The sequence below is a fragment of the Castanea sativa genome, chromosome 2 (assembly GCF_040712315.1).
Source record: "Castanea sativa cultivar Marrone di Chiusa Pesio chromosome 2, ASM4071231v1".
NCBI classification, from domain to species: domain Eukaryota; kingdom Viridiplantae; phylum Streptophyta; class Magnoliopsida; order Fagales; family Fagaceae; genus Castanea; species Castanea sativa.
In genome coordinates, this window is record NC_134014.1 from 10,000,746 (window position 1) to 10,020,439 (window position 19,694).

The following is a 19,694-nucleotide window of genomic DNA, read 5'->3' on the forward strand; positions in this document are numbered from 1 at the left end:
CAGTTTTGGTTTGAAAGGTACGCTTTACAACCTTAATTTCTCATCCTTACCCAACCTCCTTACTATTGATCTATCAAAAAACTCGTTTTATGGAACCATTCCGGACAGTATTTTCAACCTTTCCAATCTGACCCATCTTGACTTGTCTCACAATAATCTTTCTGGCACCATTACTCCCAGCATTGCTAACCTCTCCAAACTCTTGTTTCTTCATCTGACTCGCAATAATATCTCGGGAAGAATTCCACCCGAGATACTCCAAATAACAAGTCTTCAAATTTTTTTGTTTTCCACTAATATGCTCAATGGTTCCATCCCTAAAGAAATAGGATTATTGAAAGATCTAATTCAGCTTGCTTTAGATGAACATAATCTCAAAGGCCCCATCCCAGCTTCTATGGGAAACTTGAGCAATTTATCCTATATGGACCTTAAATACAATAAACTTTCGGGATCTATTCCCCCCGAAATAGGAAAGATGGGCAATTTATCCACTATGAACCTTCAAAACAATGAACTTTCGGGATCTATTCCTCGGGAAATTGGAATGATGGGCAAATTAATCATGCTACTCCTTTTAAATAACAACTTTTCTGGTTCTATACCTCAAGAAGTTGGAATGATGAGATCTCTCAATCAACTTGATTTGTCAAATAATTTTCTCATTGGTCCAATTCCCTCTTCAATTGGAAACTTGAGCGAGTTACAACAACTTTACCTTTATTCCAACAGTCTTTCTGGTTCCATACCTGAGGAATTAGGATTGCTTAAACATCTGTGGGTAGTTCAATTACAAAGTAATAGACTCATTGGTCCAATCCCTGCTTCCATAGGAAATTTGGCTGAATTGTCTGATCTTACACTTTCTCTAAACAAACTTTCTGGATCAATTCCAACCACAATTGGAAATTTGACCAAGCTTACCGCTTTATCTTTGTCCCTGAACAAACTAAGTGGTTCAATTCCGACCACAATTGGAAAATTGACCAAGCTTACCACTTTATCTTTGTCCCTGAACAAACTAAGTGGTTCTGTTCCACTCGAAATGAATAATCTTACTAGTTTGATAATGTTGCAACTAGCTGAAAACAATTTTACAGGCCATTTGCCTCCACGGATATGCCAAACTGGAACACTTGTTACCTTTGTTGCCTTCAATAACCACTTTAGAGGTCCAATCCCCAAAAGCTTGAAAAATTGCACTAGACTCAAACGGGTTAGGCTTGAAGAAAACCAATTGACAGGAGATATAGCTGAAGATTTCAACATCTATCCAAACTTGAATTATATCGATTTGAGTGGTAATAATCTATATGGTGAACTTTCATCAAAGTGGGGGCAGTGTCACAAGTTGACAAGCCTAAAAATCTCCAACAACAAGATTTCTGGCAAGATACCACTTGAACTTGGCGAGGCAACCATGCTAGGTGTCCTTGACCTCTCTTCAAATCGTCTAATTGGGAAGATTCCAAAGGAATTGGGGCGCTTGAAGTCATTGCTCAAAATTCTTTTGAATGATAACCAACTTTCAGGTACCATTCCTTCAGAAATAGGAAGGCTATTTTATCTAACACATTTTAGCTTGGCAGTAAATAATCTCAGTGGCTCAATCCCAAAAGAACTTGGAGAGTGCTCAAGATTATTGTTCATAAATTTGAGTAGAAATATACTCAATGGAAGTATTCCTTCTACTATAGGAAGCATGCAGTCTCTTCATAGTCTTGATGTTAGTCAGAATTTGCTGGTAGGAGGGATACCACAACAGCTTGGAGGCATGAAAATGTTGGAAACATTGAATCTCTCTCACAATAACCTCTCTGGTTCTATCCCATCCTCGTTCGATGATAGTGCCAGCTTGACATCCATTGATATATCCTACAATGAGTTAGAGGGTCCTATTCCTAACATCAAAGCCTTCCACAACGCTCCAATTGTAGCACTGCAAAATAACAAAGGCTTGTGTGGTAATGTTACTGGTTTGAAGGCTTGTCCAAAAACGATTCCTAATCGTCCACTAGAGAGGAGCAACCGATTTTTGGTTGTAATTTTACCCTCTCTTTTGGGCACACTATTTATTATATGTATCATTGTAGCAGTTTCACTTATTCTTTGCCGAAAAGTGAGGAAGATAGAAGACAAGCCAATAGAAGCACAAAACCATAATCTTTTTGCAATATGGAGTTATGATGGGAAAATGGTGTATGAAAACATTATTGAAGCGACAGAAGAATTTGATTCCAAATATTGCATTGGAGTGGGAAGTTATGGAAGTGTTTACAAAGCTGAGTTGCAAGCAAGCCAAGTTGTTGCTGTGAAGAAACTTCACCCACTACCTGATGGTGAGATATCCAATCAAAAAGCCTTCATGAGTGAGATTCATGCCTTAACAGAAATAAGACATCGTAACATTGTAAAGTTGTACGGTTTCTGTTCGCATCCAAAACACTCTCTTTTGGTTTATGATTTTTTGGAAGGTGGAAGCTTGGTAAAGTTATTAAACAGTGAGGAGGGAGCAAAAAAATTTGATTGGATTAAGAGAGCCAATGTCGTAAAAGGTGTAGCGAATGCTTTATCTTATATGCACCATGATTGCTCACCTCCTATAATTCATCGTGATATTTCAAGTAAGAATGTTCTATTGGATCTAGAATATGAGGCTCACATCTCTGACTTTGGCACTGCTAGACTTTTGAAGCCTGATTCATCCAATTGGACGTCACTTGCAGGCACCTATGGATACATGGCTCCAGGTTAGTTTTCTTTGTTGTTTTCTATAGTGTAATCAGTTTTATAAGCTTAAGTTAGAAGAACATCTATTGTGGCCCACATGGACACCAAACAACCAAATTTCATAGTTATACAACCTATGTCCAATTACTAAATATTCAAAACACCTATAACTGATTATCTATTCTATACTATATTTTATTAAAATATTAACTTTTTAATTTTTTTTATCATTTCTCTCTCTCCACTCACAATAATTACCAACCAAAAATTGAATAAAATAATAAAATGCATAAGCTACAGTTCTTCCTAAATTTGGACCAGCACTAAAGCAATATCTTATTGTCACCCGGGTTCATAACCTTATTTTTTTGGTTGAGGAAAACACAGGTTCATAACCTGATGAGGACGTTTTTAAGTTTTATTGGCTAAATTTTAGGCCTTATGCAATTTTAGCAAATCTGAGGCAGCTACTCTAGGATCTTCAGCTATTTTCCTTTTATTACGTATTAAAGTTCATACCTAGGTCTATGTACATATTGAGGAAGCAATTTAACCTTGTTAAAACCGTAGGGTTAGTTTAAAGTTAGTTTAAGATTAATTATTATTTATACCATGATTGGGTCCATAGTAGAAATAAATTCATATAGAAGAATATGTAGCCACTCGCAAGGTTATTTTTTTCTGGTTGTAAACCTTTAAATACTACTAAGATATGCTTAATTGTCACATAATACAAATTTTGCTACATTTTTACCTCATAATAGACAAGTTATCAGGTCGCAGACTAACCACCTATTATGTATCGTTCTAAAAAGGACTAAAAAGTGCAAAGTCAGTTTTTAAGTTTTTTTTTTTACTGAGGTGAAGTCAGTTTTTAAGTTGATAGTCGTAAATGTAGTAGTATATCATATGTAACATGTAGTATAGCATACTTTTGATTCTGTAGATAATAAAATTAAACGAGAAACTAGCACATGTCCCCCTCTGTTTCAGCCAATTCATATAGCTAAAGATTTTGTTCAATGCACAAGTCCTATGAATGGATCCAAGTTCCAATCATATGATACCAATAAAATTGATATATTTTACAAATTTCTTATGCATTGGCCAAATTCAAGTAGTGTTTAGATTTTATTGCTAATAATGGTGTTGCTATAACCTCGATCAATTATCTTCCCTTGCAGAGCTTGCCTACACAATGGAAATTAATGAGAAGTGTGATGTTTTTAGCTTCGGAGGGTTGGCTTTAGAAATAATCATGGGAAAGCATCCTGGAGATCTGATCTCATCTCTCTCATCATCAGCCTTTACAACCTGTGATATGCTATTGAAGGATATGTTGGACCAACGCCTTTCACTTCCAATAAATCGAGTTGCAAGGGAAGTGCTCTCCATTGCAAAGGTTACAATTTCTTGCTTGCACACTATTCCCCAATCTCGCCCAACAATGCAACAAGTTTCTCAAGAGCTTTCAACTCAAAAACCACATTTGCCAAATACATTATTCACGATCACATTAGGAGAAGTAGTTGTTCTCGGAGGCTCAATTGTCTAATAGCTTTTTTTGTTTGTGTTCCCATTGTCGTTCCCCTACTTCTTCACATATAGTCCCTTCTAGTAAACTATTTATCTTGTTTTACTGTATTATGTTTATTGGCAAGCTGTATTAGTCTAAATGCAGAATTGAGAATTTCTCTAATAAAACCAGAATGAGTTTATTTGATCCATATCTGATGGGATTGATGAACTCAACTTATCTGGACGAAGTCATCCAAACCAACGAAGTAGCATTGACAGACGAAGCAACTAGGTGCCATTGACGATATAAGCCCCATTACTAACGAATGAAAAGAAGTCATTCAATGCAGTCTAAATAAATGCCTCGGACAGTTACAAGGATAGCTATACGGACCATTAGGAGCCCATTAAAGCTCACATCATTAATAATGAGGCGTTACCAAAAGAGGCATTAAAGGCACAATAACTGCCACAACGGCTAAGGGCTGTAGAAACATATATAAAGCCCTCATACGCACAAGCAGAAGGTACACAAAAAAACACACACAGAAAGACTGATTCTTTTTCTTTGGTTCTACTTTTTCTTAGATCTTTTTTGTACTAACTTTGGCATCGGAGACGTTGTGGCAGACACCACACCGGTGACCACCCTAAAGAAGCTTCCTTATCGTCTCCATACCAGCAGGAGAGGAGGCTCAATTCCATCTGGATGCTTTTACTTGGACTGACGAATCTGCACTTCATCAGTTTGGCGCAGTCTGTGGGAAATGACATTTTCGTACTCATATTCGAAAACGTAGTTTCTACCAACTTCAATATTTAGATAGAGTCTAGCCAAGATTCAACAACCTTAGCCTAGCAAGTCCAAACTCTTGCGGCCATTGTTGAAGAGCTCACCAGCCAGAATTAGGAAATGAGGCTACGACTTCAACAGGAGGAGAATCGGTCTAAAGACGGCCAGGAGGATGAGGGAGATAGCCATGAAAGAAGTGACCGCCGAAGGCCCACTACTCCAGACGAGCAGAACTTTGATCTCTTTCGAGAGATGAGGAAGGAGATGGACGAGCTGAGAAATGCTATTAAGGAGAAAACAGACCGAAGCTTGGATAGAATGGTCAGGGCAATAGACTCTCCCTTCACTGCAGCGGTCTTGGAACGCCCAATACCATCGAAATTTTGGTTGCGTTAGCTTGAGTTGTTTGACGGGCTTAAGAACCCCCAGGACCACCTTAACACTTTCAAGACGACATTAGGCCTCCAACAGCCTCTTGACGAAATATTGTGTCGTTCCTTCCCTACAACCCTTAAAAGAACTGTAAGGGAGTGGTTCACGAAGTTGCCCATTTTGTCCATCGACAGTTTTGAACAGTTAAGTAGCGCCTTTCTACGCCACTTCGTTGGGGGACAATGTCCTAAGAGGCTAGCGGACCATCTACTCACTATTCGACAAGGGAGAAAGAAACCTTGCAGTCCTGAAACGCTTTACCCAAGAAACCTTGGAGGTAGACGACGTTGACAACAAAGTACAGTTAACAACCTTTAAAGTAGGGTTGAAGTCTAGAGAATTTTTGGTTTCTCTTGCAAAGAATCCACCTAAGACAATGGCAGAAATGCTCCTGAAGGCGTAAAAGTATATGAATGTTGAAGATGCATTAGCAACTATAAGGGATGAAGAAAAGCCAGGAAAAGAGGGAAGGAGAGAAGATGATCGTAGGGGACAAAAAAGGGAACGTCCAGGTCGTCGAAACAATGACGTAGATAGATGGAAGGACGAAAAAACTCCTCAAACGGTAAAATTCACCCCTCTAATTATGCCTGCTGACAAAATATTGACGCATATTAAGGATGAGCATTACCTCAAATCGCCAAGATTGTTGCATTCGTCCCCTAGTGTCCGAGATAAGAAGAAGTACTGCCGGTTTCACAAGGATCATAGTCATTACACAGAAGATTGCCAAGATCTAAAAGAGCAGATAAAGGAGTTGATACCAAAAGGAAAACTACAAAAATATATGAAGAAAGGGGAATCTAGCAGATTCAGGGATGGTAACAAAAACCAGCGCGAGCCCTCACCTAAAGACGAAGATAACACATCTCACCCTCCACAGAACGTGATTGGATAGATAAAGACGATCACAGGGGGCCATTCACAGGAGGGTCGTTCAGATCTCTTAGGAAAGCATATCAGAGGCAGGTGAATAGCGTCCATAGGATACCCCCATTTAAGTAGAGACGGACAAATCAAGACATGTCCTTCAACGAGGATGATGCAAGGGGAGTGAAGCAGCCTCATAACAATCCCTTAGTGATAATGCTCACGATAGAAGGATTCAACACCAAAAGGATCCTTGTAGACAATGGTAGCTCTGCAAATATCATTTACCTTCCTGCTTTTCAACAGCTAAGGTTAGATCTAGGAAGGCTGCGTCCATTTGACTCCCCTCTCGTTAGTTTTAGTGGAGACAGAGTATATCCCAAAGGCATAGTGACATTGATAGTAACAATAGGGACCTATCTGAGGTAGTTGATCCATCAATTAGACTTCTTGGTGGTAGACTGCCCCTTGTCTTACAATGTGATCATTGGAAGGCCTACACTTAACCGATGGAAGGCAGCCACGTCCACCTATTGCCTAAAGATATTCCCAACTAAGAACGGCGTTGGTCAGGTGAAAGGAGATCAGGTCCCAGCTAAGGAATACTACCAGGCCGTGCTGGCTGCAAAAGAGAACCATACATGGACGATCGAGGAGAAAGAAGAAGATAAAGTGGAAACCTTGGAAACAGTGGAACTGGTTGAAGGAGAAGTAGCTAGGACGATAAGGATAGAGATGACCTTAAGTCCCTAGATGAGGACAAAGCTCGTCCAATTCCTCAGAGAGAACCTAGATGTCTTCGCATGGAGTCACAAGGACATGCCCGGTATATCCCCAAGAGTCATCCAGCATAAACTGAATGTGGATCTCGAGAAAAAACCTGTCCAACAAAGACGACGAGTTTTCGCCCTCGAACGAAACCAGGCAATCACAGACGAGGTTAACAAACTGTTGGTAGCAGGCTTTATTTAGAAGGTTTACTATCCTGATTGGCTTGCCAACGTCGTATTGGTGAAGAAAGCAAATGGGAAGTGGAGAATGTGTGTGGATTTCACAGACCTGAAAAAAACTTGCCCAAAAGACAGTTTCCCACCGCCAAGGATAAACCAGCTAGTGGACTCTATAGCCAGGCATAAGTTATTGACGTTCATGGATGCTTTCTCAGAGTACAACCAGATAAAAATGGCTAAAGAAGATCAAGAAAATACTGCTTTTGTCACAAGTCAAGGGCTTTATTGCTATAAGGAGATGCCTTTTGGGCTAAAGAACGCGGGAGCAACCTATCAGAGGTTAATGAACAAGATGTTCAGTAAGCAGACTGGCAGGAACATGGAGGTGTATGTGGATGACATGCTTGTCAAAAGTAAGGAAGAACTGGCACATCTTGACGACCTGAAGGAGACATTTGCCACCCTCAGAGAATACCAGATGAAGTTAAACCCCAGCAAGTGCGTCTTCGGTGTAGTCGTAGGGAAGTTCTTGGGATTCATGGTGTCTCAAAGAAGAATAGAAGCAAACTCGGAGAAAGTACAGGCTATACTCAACATGACATCACCCAAGACCATCAAGGAAGTCCAAAAGCTCACAGGAAGGATTGCGGCACTCAATAGATTCGTCTCAAAAGCAATGGACAAATGCTTACCCTTCTTCAAGACGTTGAAGCAGGCTTTCATTAGGACGGACAAGTGCGGGGCAGCGTTTCAAGAACTAAAACGTTACCTGAGAAATCCATCCCTTTTGAGTCCATCCAAGGAAGGGGAAGATTTATATTTATATCTGGCAATATCAGCCACGGCCGTGACCGTGGCCCTGATTCAAGAAAAGGGCAAGATGCAACTCCCAGTTTACTATGTCAGTCAAGCTTTCCAAGGTGCAGAGGCCAAATACCCGAGGATCTAGAAGATTGCATTCGCATTGATAGTAGCCTCGCACAAATTGCGACTGTACTTTCAAGCGAACCCCATCCTGGTAATGACAGACCAATCCATCAAGAAGTCCATGAACAAGCCCGAAGCAGCAGGGAGAATGATCTAGTGGGCAATTGAACTTAGTCAGTTCGACATTAGATACCAGCCCAAGATAGCCATTAAAGCACAAGCTTTGGCATACTTCATTGCCAAATTCACTCTCCTAAACGAGGACAACCTCACTGAAGAAGCAGAACGGTGGACAGTATATACCGACGGTTCGTCAGCCCAGAAGAAGGGGGGAGTAGGGATTGTCATAAGCATCCCTGACGGAGAAGTACTCAAGTATGGAGTTCAACTGAAATTCTCGGCCACCAATAACGAGGCCGAATACGAAGGAATACTGACGAGATTAAGGCTTGGAAAAGCACTCGGAGCTAAAAACCTATTAGTCCAGAGTGATTTTAAAACTGGTGGTTAGGCGGATCAAGGAAGAATATGAAGCAAAGGAGAAAAGAATGCAGAAATACCTCAAGATGACGAAGCATTTGATTCAGGAATTTGATAAAGTTGAGTTTGCACAAATTCCGAGAAGCCAGAACATCCTAGCGGACGAAGTCGAAAAGATGGCATCGTCGGAAGAAGGAGCAGCAAATGCAGAATTGATGCTGGAAATCTAGAAACACCCCAGCATTAAGGAGATCCCTACATTTGCAATCCAGAGCACAAGTAGCTGGATGACACCAATCATATCCTTCCTTCAGGATGGGCACCTCCCTCAAGACATCGAAAAGGCTAGGAAGTTCAGGAAGAGAGCAGCCAGATTCACGATCCTGAATGACGCTTTGTACAAAAGAGGTTTTTCCATGCCATACTTGAAATGCGTGGATGAAGAAGAAGCCAAATATATTTTGAAGGAGATCCATGAAGGAAGTTATGGAGACCACGCAGGCCCCAGATTACTGGTAAGTAAAGTTATTAGAACAGGTTATTTCTAGCCTACAATGCAGGAAGATGCAAAGGATTTGGTCAAGAAGTGCAACAAGTGGCAAAGATTCGGTAATGTTCAACGCCTTCCAACAGAGAGATTGACGACAATATCTTCCCCCTGGCCTTTTGCACGATGGGGGATCGACATCATCGGCCCATTACCCTAAGGTAAAGGACAGGTAAAATTTCTACTAGTCGCCATTGATTATTTCACAAAGTGGGTCGAAGAAAAAGCACTAGCAACCATCACTTAGGCTAGAATCTAGAACTTCGTTTGGAAGAACATTATTTGCAGGTTCGGGATTTCACGAACAATCATATCAGATAATGGGCAGCAGTTCGATAGTTAGAGCTTTAGAGACTTTTGTTTAGGCTTGGGGATCAAGAACCAGTTCTCATCCTCGGGACATCCACAGGCAAATGGACAGACAAAGGTGACGAATAGGACACTGCTCAGGATTATCAAGGCCAAGTTAGATGATGCGAAGGGCACCTGGCCTCAAGAGTTGCCCAATGTATTGTGGGCTTACAGGACTACAGCAAGAACTACAACGAGAACCCCAATAGGAGAGACCCCTTTTAGACTCACCTATGGCACTGAGGTAGTAATCCTGGTTGAGGTGGGAATAACCAGCATGAGACGAGAAATGTTCCCCGAGGAGAGTAATGACGACCAGTTGCGAGTCAACCTGGATTGTCTAGATGAAGTCAGAGAGAAAGCCTCTGAGAAGATGATGAAGTACCAGCAGAAGATGGCCGAATACTATAACAAAAGAGTGAAGCTCAAACGATTTGACATAGGAGACCTTGTCTTACGTAAGTTCACACCAGCAACCGGAGACTCTACCTAAGGAAAGCTCGGCCCCATATGGGAAGGTCCCTACCGGGTCGTCCATTATTCCAGGCAAAGCAGCTACCACCTAGAGACCCTAGACGGACAAAGACTCCCACGAACATGGAATGTTGAGCACTTGAAGAAATACCACCAATAGATGTAATAGACGATTGTACTTATTCTTGAAAGCAATAAAAAGAATTATTCGGCCAACTGTTTTAATAAGTGCAGGTTTTATAATGCCCAAAAATGGCAAAGTAACAAGATTTCGCCTAGACGGATGTATGTTACTGACAAAGCCAAAAGAGTGATAAGATCCCTAAAAGGGTGTAAGTCACAACGAAATTCAAAAATGGCTAAGTAACAAGATTCCGCCTAAACGGATGTAAGTTACTGACGAAGATAAAAGAGTGACAAGAGCCCAAAAAGGGTGTAAGTCACGACAAAACTCCAAAGACAACTGAGTAACAAAATTCCGCCTAGACGGATGTAAGTTACTGACGAAGCAAGAAGGTCATCAAGATCCCTAAGAGGATGCAAGCTACTGATAAAACAAAAAGACAAGAGCCCTGCAATAAATATGTTCAAGGAAAAGCGTCTATTGAAAAAGGCTCAGGCTGAATCTGAGCTCTTAGCCAGTTTTCACCAAAACCCTTAGGAAGATATCAGTCGTTGGAAATCAACTAAGGGAAGAGTCACAATTAAAAAATTCTTTGCTAAAGCATTGACGCAGAAAGGAAACTACAGCAACATAAATCACAAGCAAGTAAGTGTGCAATTGTCAATTTAATTTAAGCCTAAAAACTGTGGGCAGATATCGTTACTTTTTCCCAAACCAAAGGCCCATAAACACTGAGTCAAAATAGGCCCAAAACATAATGGGCATCCAAAAAAAAAAAAGGAATTTTTTTTGGTAAGTGATAAGCTCAGGAACTAGCAGCGGCGTCATCTCCAGTGGGGGCATTCTCATGAACATCACCTTCGGGAGCTGAGGACTGAGCAGCTTCGTCAATCGCCATCTCTTTATCCACCTCTTCTAAATCTAAGTTCTCCAGATCCACTCTGGTGGGATGCTTGACAAGGTACCTCCTCAGAAGCTCAAAACCCTTGAAGTACCAACTGAAGAGGACGGTATTGAACTCGTCCGTTTGTTGGAAAGCCTCGATGGCATCAGCAGCAATGGTTTTGATTCTCTCCTTGGCACCCAGAAGTTGTTCGTCCTTCTCCAAAGTCAGCTGGTGCTCAGCTCTAAGGTCGTCATTCAAAGTCTCGACTTGTTCCTTCAGGGTGGTGGCCTCGCCCATAGACTTGACGAGCTTCTTCTTCAACGTAGAATTCTCCAACTCTAGAGCTTCCATCCTAGATACTAGAGACGCCGCTTTAGCCTCCTAAGTGAGGTACTCAGTAGTGATATGAAGGCTTTCCCCCAACACCTGAAAAGAAAATTGAAACTGTCAATAAAAAGAAGAAGAAGAAAGGACTAAAAGTTGCACGAGCTCTTCACCTAAACAAGCTTGTGGACATGGCGAGTCGTAACTTCATTGAAGGACACACCGAAAAAGACCTTCAAGTCCTCAGTAGTGATGATTCCATGCGCCTTTTCCACCGCCAGTTTCTCGTCATCCCAAATAGTGGACGAACGGGAATCAGCCTTCTCCTTCTCTCTATCAGACAAACGCGGCTTCTTTGAAACGGGAGTGGGAATCTCTTCAATCGAAGTTGCAGGAGAAGTCGTCCTCGTCGTCTCAGTACCAAAGACGATGGGAGTGACGGAGGGACTCTTCCCGATGTTGGACAATGGCTCATCCTTCTTTGCCCTCATCCGTGCATACATATCCTTGTTGAACTTGGTCATCATCCCTACGAAGAGGAAAACACTTGTTAAAAAAAAAAGGGGTACACGCAAGAAAAAATGAATACTGACGAACCAGACACTTACTCTTTTTTCCTTCAATTTTAAGATTGCGCAAGACAAAGGCAGAAGGCTCTGGGCCAAGACAGTGGAAGGAGAGAGTCCTTGGGTCCATCAGATTGTCCTAATCCTCAATCATCTTTACGTATTCAATTGCCTTTTCTCTTTATACCTGCTCTTAAGCTTAGGATGTTTCTTAACTGCACAAGACAATGAACGAAGGAGTTAAAGAGGGTAGAAGTAAACACCACAAAACTTAAACAATAAGAGGAAATAATGACGCACCTAAGGTTGGGGTTCCCCACCGACGAAATAACCTTGGGAGTTCACCCCAAACCCCTCCGGAGGAAGTCTCAAAGTCGTCCTCGGACACAAAAAAAAACCTGGACTTCCAATACCTGAAAGACGAAGGTAGACTTCGGACTATCCTGGTCCTCCTTTCCTAAGGAACCAATTCATAGTACCCATATTCCTTGGACTCTTTCAAGCGATACAAATAGGCGAGCTCGTCTACTTTAAGCATGCCTCCATCCGTAGCGGCCAGCCATATCCCCATACAACTGACCACTATCCTCCAGGAGTTAGGCATGAGTTGCCCAGGAGCAATACCGAAACGGTCTAACAGCTCCATAAAGAATGGGTGGACAGGAAACCTCAACCCACAAACAAAAGTAGATTCATAAAAACAAACCTCCCCAAGGAAGAAGTGACACGCTCGATCTTCCTCATTGGGCAGACGAACCCTAACTCGCTCTGGGAATTGGAACCTATCCTTTAACCTACCCAACGTGTCAGCATCCAGCCCACACACCTCCTTGAGGGTGTCGAAAGCCCTAACTTCTTAAAGAGTAGAGACAGTTGTATCTCCCTCCACTGGGTTGTTGCTAGACGATAACCCAGTCTCGAGTTCACTAGACCTAACCTCAGACATCCTCACCTGCTCCCTCACCAAATTCTCAAACCAATCGATTGACTGACGAAGCAAAGGCAATAAATCAGCCAAGGCCACACTCAGACTATTACCCTCAAAAACAAAATTCTCAAGGTAAGGAAAATCCCCTAAAGACCCCCCTAAACACGCAAAAAGAAAAGAAATTGAGGGGCAAGCTATCCAAACCTCAGAGCCACTAACCATGGAAAAACCAAAGAAACCAAGGAAAAAGATAAATCCTAAAAACCCAAAATCCCAGAAACAAACACAAAAGAAGAGGGAGAGTAAATCAGAAATTCACCATAGTGTGTGACTGTAAAGGAGAATTGGCTATGAGAAACTTCTGCAAGTCTTCACACATGGCTTCCTCCGCTGTCACTGCTTCGGGCGCATCCAAGGTCGTTAATTGCTATAAGTCCTCCATAGCCGAGGCCAAGGACTCTAATTTGGCTTGTTGCAGTACTGCAGCCGATATGCACTGCCTTGCCACTGCTTGGCTGCCAAGAATTTCTTCGGTGAATTCCCCCGAAGGAAATTTTACTTTAACATGCAAAGTTGAGGAGACAACACCCAAAGCGTGTAACCAAGGCCTGGCAAGGATAGCCGTGTATGGGGAGTACGCGTCAACCACAATAAAATCCACCTCAATGGTTTCCGAGCCAGACTGTACGGGCAATCGAATTTGCCCCTTCGGTATGATGGCCTTCCCTTCGAAGCTTATCAGTAGGGAGTCATAGGGAGTGAGATCCTCCAATTTTAACCTTAGCCCCTTAAACAAGTTGGGATACATAATGTCTGCGCCGCTGCCTTGATCGATCATCACTCTTTTGACATCATAATTCCCTATCCTCAAAGTGACCACCAGGGCATCATCATGGGGTTGGATGGTCCCAACCTTGTCCTCCTCCGAGAATCCCAGGACAAGCACCTTCACTTTAATCCTTTTCAGCTTCGAGCCTGACTCCTCGGCCTGGGAATGTGAAACTGCCATCACCCTGGTAGGACAGGAACCAGTCCTGCCAAGTGAGGCGAAGATAACGTTAATCGTACCCAAGGGCGGCCGAGATGAGTTGTTTTCTGATTATTCGAGCCGGACTGACTGCCCTGCCCGTTAGGTTGGTACAGATGCTGCTTCAACTTCCCTTCGCCAACAAGCTGTTCCAGATGGTTCCAGAGGGTCCGACAGTTCTCAGTAGTATAACCCACATCCTGATGGTATTGGCAAAAAAGATTCTGATTCCGCTTTGTAGGGTCCCCCGCCATCTTACTAGGCCATCTAAAGTAGGGTTCCTTACGGACTTTCTCCAGTAGTTGGTGCACTGGTTCTCGAAATACAGTATTAACTGCTTGAGGAGTGGCTGAGTCAAACTGCCCAGAGTAATCTCTCCTTGGCTTATTGTTGTGATACCTGTCCGACCTGAAATCCCTTTTCTCCTGCGGGATAACCTTCACCTTACCCTTACCCTGCTGTTGATCTTCCTCAACCCTCTTGTATTCGTCAATACGGTCCACGAGGCGACGTACACTCCCTACGGATTTTTTGGTCAAGGATTTCCTCAAGTCATGGTCAGTGGGAAGGCCGACTTTGAAAGTACTAATTGCCACATCGTCGAAATCTCCATCTATCTCGTTGAACATCTCCCAATACCTGTCGAAATATGCTTTCAATGTCTCACCCTCCCTTATGGCCATAGATAATAGCGAGTCCAACGGGCGAGGAACTCGGCTGAAAGTAATGAACCGAGACGCGAATGCCCTAGTAAGTTCCCTGAATGAGCTGACAGACCCTGACTTTAACCCGTTGAACCATCTCATAGCAACAGGTCCCAAGCTAGAGGGGAAGACTTTGCATATCAAGGTCTCATTGTGAGAATGCACCGCCATCCTCTGATTAAAGTGGTTGACATGTTCCACCGGGTCTGTCCGGCCATTATAAATGGTGAAAGTGGGCTGGGTGAACCGCCTAGGGAGCCTTCCATTCTCAATCTTGCATGAGAATGGCGACTTAGAGAGTTAGTGCAACGCTCGGCTTATAACGTCGTTCCCCAAGCCCCTAGAGGGGAGCTTTTTACGCCTGAGATCTGGTAGGTCATCCTCTTCGCAAGAAGAGGTTCTGTTGGGGGACGTCCAAGACCTTGAACTGTAACTGCTTCCCCGAGATTCCTCTGAAGAAGGATTGGATGGAGGTGAAGCCCGCCTTCGTCTGACACGGCGCAGCTTCTTCTTAAGGTGGTTAATCTCCCTCTACATGTCCTTGGCATCATCCTCGTGGGGGGCGCTGCCTCCACCGTGCGTATGACTCGCGCTAGAATATATAGTATGAACGCTTCCCTCTCGATCCCTTCGGCGCTCAAGACGCTCAAAAAGATCTTCGGGCTGCGATCCTTGAGATTCCGCATGATGTAAACCCAAGTCTACCATGATGTTCCAATTCCTTCAATGCTAGACTTCCCACAGACGGCACTAATTGTAAGTGCACAATTGTACCTGGACCCAAGAACAAACGTTGGGCTCAGGCCCAATGAGCCTTATACAATAAAGTTTGTAGAGTATGTGTTTGAAGTCTAGGTTCGGGATGTTGGAAGTTCGATTAACAGGCTAAAAGGTTACAATCTGTGCAAATGATGAACAAATATGACAAATAAATCTCCTCAGACGTAAGCCGAGGACGATTCGTATAATTATTCTCTTTCCAAGACCAAGTTTACAATTCTTAGTTCCTATTTTTTCTTAGCAGAAAGTGTAGATCCCCCTCTCTTTCCTCTCTTGCCTCCTTATATACTCCCTCTTTACTGGCTCCTCCATGTGTCCTATAAATCTTCCCCTTAGATACTTGTCCCATCCGCCACCTTCTTGAAGTCTTCAAACAATAGCAGGAAGAATGGATTCTACTGTTCAGAGGTCATTTCCCCATTAATGCGGCCAGGGAGGTAGGTGCAGGATCTTTAATGTGAAGGTTGCAGCCTTTTCTTTAGATATTTCTCTCACGTTCTTACTTCTAGAGGTTGCCTGGATCACCTTCTTACCCATTAGCTTTCTCCAGAATTTTGCCTTTAACTTTATGGGCAAGTCCTAGGGTCATCGCCGGGACTGTCCGAAGAGACATTCATCCTCGGACAACTCCTCGGACCTCTGTAGTGTAAGCTGACTCGTGGACTTAGAGGCCTCCCTGACAAAAACAAACTGGTACCAGCCAATCAAGCCCAAAGCCCAAACGTTTATTTGATAGCTTTTACCCCCCACAGTATTAATTTTGAACAAACAACACATGTATTAATCGTAAAATTATTTAATCTATACTTAATAAAATGTTAAAGGTGGAACCACAAAAATTGTAAATATAATTTTTAAAAAGAAGGGTATTTAAGGAAATTTAATTTAACTAGGCTTTAACTTCAACATCTTTATTGTATTATCACCAAACAAATAAATAGTAATAGTTATTCCATTTCATCTTCTTCTACTCTTTGTAATATATACTTATTTCTACTCCTATGTAATCATCATTAAAATATACCAAATGTGCTCCAAGTAAAATGTGGTACGTACACTACACACAAAAAGAGTTAAATGTCAAAAAATATGCTCGATCTAACAAAATATGATTCATAGGATGCACTTTTGATACCTTCAAAAAATGACATATAGGAGATGTGGAATTATATAATATTATAATGTAACTTTTTAGATAGTAGCGTCTATCAAACTGTTATGATATTGTATTTTCTAAGCTACCTTACATATTTTTGTAACTTGCTCACTAATTTGTTCACGCGCGACACGCTTGGTCTTGTTAGTTGTTGCACTCAATATATTGCACTTATGGCGTGCTTTGTAGTCAACTTTGAAAATTTGTGTCTTGAGTGAGTTTTGAGAGATTTTAAGAGAAATCTACATAATACCGTACATAAGTGTCATGTACATTAGAATCGATCTCTTCTATTCATAGAAGTTTGTTCTATGGGGCTATTTCTCATCATATCATTTGTGGATTTTTAAGGAGTCCTTATGAATTTGAGGATTTGCATTTAACTATAAAAAATTTAATTTTAATAAAATCCATCTTTTATATTTATTGCTATATTAGTTTATAAATCTAATATATAATAATGTTAATCAATAAATATTATGTAATAAAGTTTATAGTATTTTTCTTTTTCTTTTGGGTAATTGCCCAAACCACAGCCTAGCAATTAGCAACAAAACCCTTGCGCCCTTGGAAATGAACAAAAATCACGTACACTTATTATACCTATCTTAATTTGAAGCAGGTGTACATGAAAGTTAAACATGACCAATGACTATGAAGCATCTTAAACATTGTCGTGGAAATTGGAAAGCGTTTCGATCATGACTGACCAGTATCGATCATTGACATTTTAGTTGGACTAACCAATTATTTCTTCGTGACTGATACAGTGATTGATAAACCACGCATACGGTGGTCATGCAAAGCAAACCTTCTAGCACAAAAAGCAATTGTACAGAGCATGACCAATCTTTTTATTAGGCCCATTATTTTTTTTAAGACCCATTATCGGTCTTTATGTATTAGATACGAATTTTTATGTACCGATTAGGGTTTACCTAAAAAAAGTAAAAAACAAAGAAAGAAAGAAAGAGTGCCCATGATGAGACTTACTACAGTTATAGAAGTTGGTCTATTAACAGTAATGTTCTCACCAAAAGTTTGGTGGAAAAATATTGGGTGTAAATAGAATGACGCGCATGATCAACAGGGCGGTATTACCTTAAGGCCACCTGGCCTATATATATATATAAAATAAAATTTTTTTAGCCCCTAAAATAAAATTTTGAACCTCTTCACTTTAAATTTTGTTTAAATCCAGCTGATATAAGTTTGAATATGATCATTTTAATACTACTTTTACAATATTTCACAATAATTTAACAATAAAGGTTAAGTAACAAGTTGTAACTGATTTTTATCATGATCCACAACTAATATTACTTTTTTCCTACCTTTAACAACTTGTCACCTAGGTTTTTATAATAATAATAAAATTTAAAAATTTTTTTTTTTTTTTTCCAGGACTTTGGCTTACTTTTCCAATGATAGCAAAACAAAGTTGTTTTTCCCTTCACTTTTCTTCTTCATCAACAAAAAAGTACACCACTGTTACAATTAACAGATGTGTATCTATATCTGTGATTATTTTCTCATTCTCTCTATCTTTCTTTTTCCCTTCTATTTTTTCTTAGTTTTTCTCTCTATTTGATCAAGTAGTTTGATAAATGCTCTATAGATTTCCAAATCCAAGAAATCTTTTAGTGCTTGCTCCAATTCTAAGAGACTGACCACGTGTACGGTTAGGAAGTCACACACTTTAAAAGTGAAAAACTTATATCAGTTACTATTTTTTATTCTTAGTTTCACATTTACCATTACTTATACTCCAAGAGACTAACTACGTGTATGATTAGTTATTTAATTATATTTGTTTATACATTCAATGGTTGTTGTCTTACCGATATATATTTATACTAAATTATATTTAGAATACTATTTTAGATTATTGTTGAATGTATACAATATGGAAGCTGTAAATATATAATAAAAAAAATATTATTTTTTACTTGTCCCCTATGACAAATTCCTAACTCCACCACTTCTGACCCCCTTAAAAAAATCCTGGAGTAGCCATTGATGACCAACACATATCCGCTCAAAGTCGAGTTCAAACGAAATGCTCTCTATTAGGATCTAAAAGTTTAGAAAAATTGGTAAACAGTGAGCACAAACTTGTCTAGGTATAGATCTTTAGAGTCTATAGAGTTTATTAGACAATTCTCAAGGTGTTACAAGTCTGAACATAAGAAAATACAACCTGCAAAAAGAAGAATTCAAATTCAATGAAATCCGACCGATTGAAAATTAGATCCAACCGATCGAAAATTGCAGATATGAAATTTCTACATAATTTTATTTCAGTCCAAACTCTGCTTAAACATTTTGGGTTTCAAGTGAAACACTTCTAGTATATAAAGGAAAACCCTAACTACATTTTTAGAGCTTTTGAGAGACTTTGGAGGTGCTCTTGTGAGATCTAAAAGGTATAGTGCCTTCCTCTTTCAAAGTCACTACTAGAAATCATTCTCATATCATTAGATCCGGTAGATCTGAAGTTGTTGCAACAAGATCAACAATAGCTAAAGATTTAAACCTTCAAGGGTGGTCTTGGAGTCACAAACTGGAGAGTTTGTGTTGCTGAAACTTTTGAGTGAGATCTCAAAGTCACAAGCTAGGCAGCTTGTCTTGGTGCAAATCCAAGAAGAGAAAGAGTCCGTGGATTCGAAGCTTGCACGTGGTCGTGTCAGTAAGTTACTACATGATGTAGCAATAGATTTAGAATTAAATCTGATTGTAAAAACTTCAATTCTTATAGTGGATTGGTTTACCTTGAGGATAGTTAGGTTAAATCCTCTCTAGGTTTTTACCTTGAAACAGTTCGTTTCATCGATTTTCCTTGGTCATCATATCATGGTATTATTTACTTTCTACATCTTTACATGATATGATTTATGTGTGTTTAACCTAGATTTGAAAATTAATCTAAGTAATCACTTGGTTAATGAATTAGGTTAAACAATCTAAATTAAGGGGTCCAAACAAACAAACAAGTGGCTATAGAGCGGGTTAGCTCTTGTTTTCAAGTTTTTTTATACCTAGAGTTAATCATTGATCCCTGTTATCATAGATAATTTTAAGTGTCTGTTTGCTCATATTTGTGATGATTTGAATAAAAAGGACACTA

General features: G+C 40.5%; 2 protein-coding genes across 2 annotated transcripts; both read left to right on the forward strand.

Moving 5' to 3' along the window:
* The first annotated feature begins 239 nt into the window (after window positions 1–239).
* On the forward strand, window positions 240–4,434 carry LOC142626117 (uncharacterized). The gene is made up of 2 exons (XM_075799904.1): window positions 240–2,750; window positions 3,915–4,434. Exons 1-2 carry the CDS (start codon window positions 299–301, stop codon window positions 4,283–4,285), a joined length of 2,823 nt encoding a protein of 940 aa, XP_075656019.1. The 5' UTR covers window positions 240–298; the 3' UTR covers window positions 4,286–4,434.
* Window positions 4,435–8,987: 4,553 nt separating this feature from the next.
* Window positions 8,988–10,091, forward strand: LOC142624863 (uncharacterized). The gene is made up of 2 exons (XM_075798596.1): window positions 8,988–9,215; window positions 9,657–10,091. Exons 1-2 carry the CDS (start codon window positions 8,988–8,990, stop codon window positions 10,089–10,091), a joined length of 663 nt encoding a protein of 220 aa, XP_075654711.1.
* The last annotated feature ends 9,603 nt before the right edge of the window (window positions 10,092–19,694 follow it).

Bases quoted from the DNA above. Each gene is read 5' to 3' on its own strand.
- LOC142626117 (XM_075799904.1), top strand. From the start codon at position 299: ATGCTCAATGGTTCCATCCCTAAAGAAATAGGATTATTGAAAGATCTA. The intron at 2,751-3,914 runs GTTAGTTTTCTT...CTTCCCTTGCAG, and splicing joins CTATGGATACATGGCTCCAG to AGCTTGCCTACACAATGGAA.
- LOC142624863 (XM_075798596.1), top strand. From the start codon at position 8,988: ATGACACCAATCATATCCTTCCTTCAGGATGGGCACCTCCCTCAAGAC. The intron at 9,216-9,656 runs GTAAGTAAAGTT...GGACATCCACAG, and splicing joins ACGCAGGCCCCAGATTACTG to GCAAATGGACAGACAAAGGT.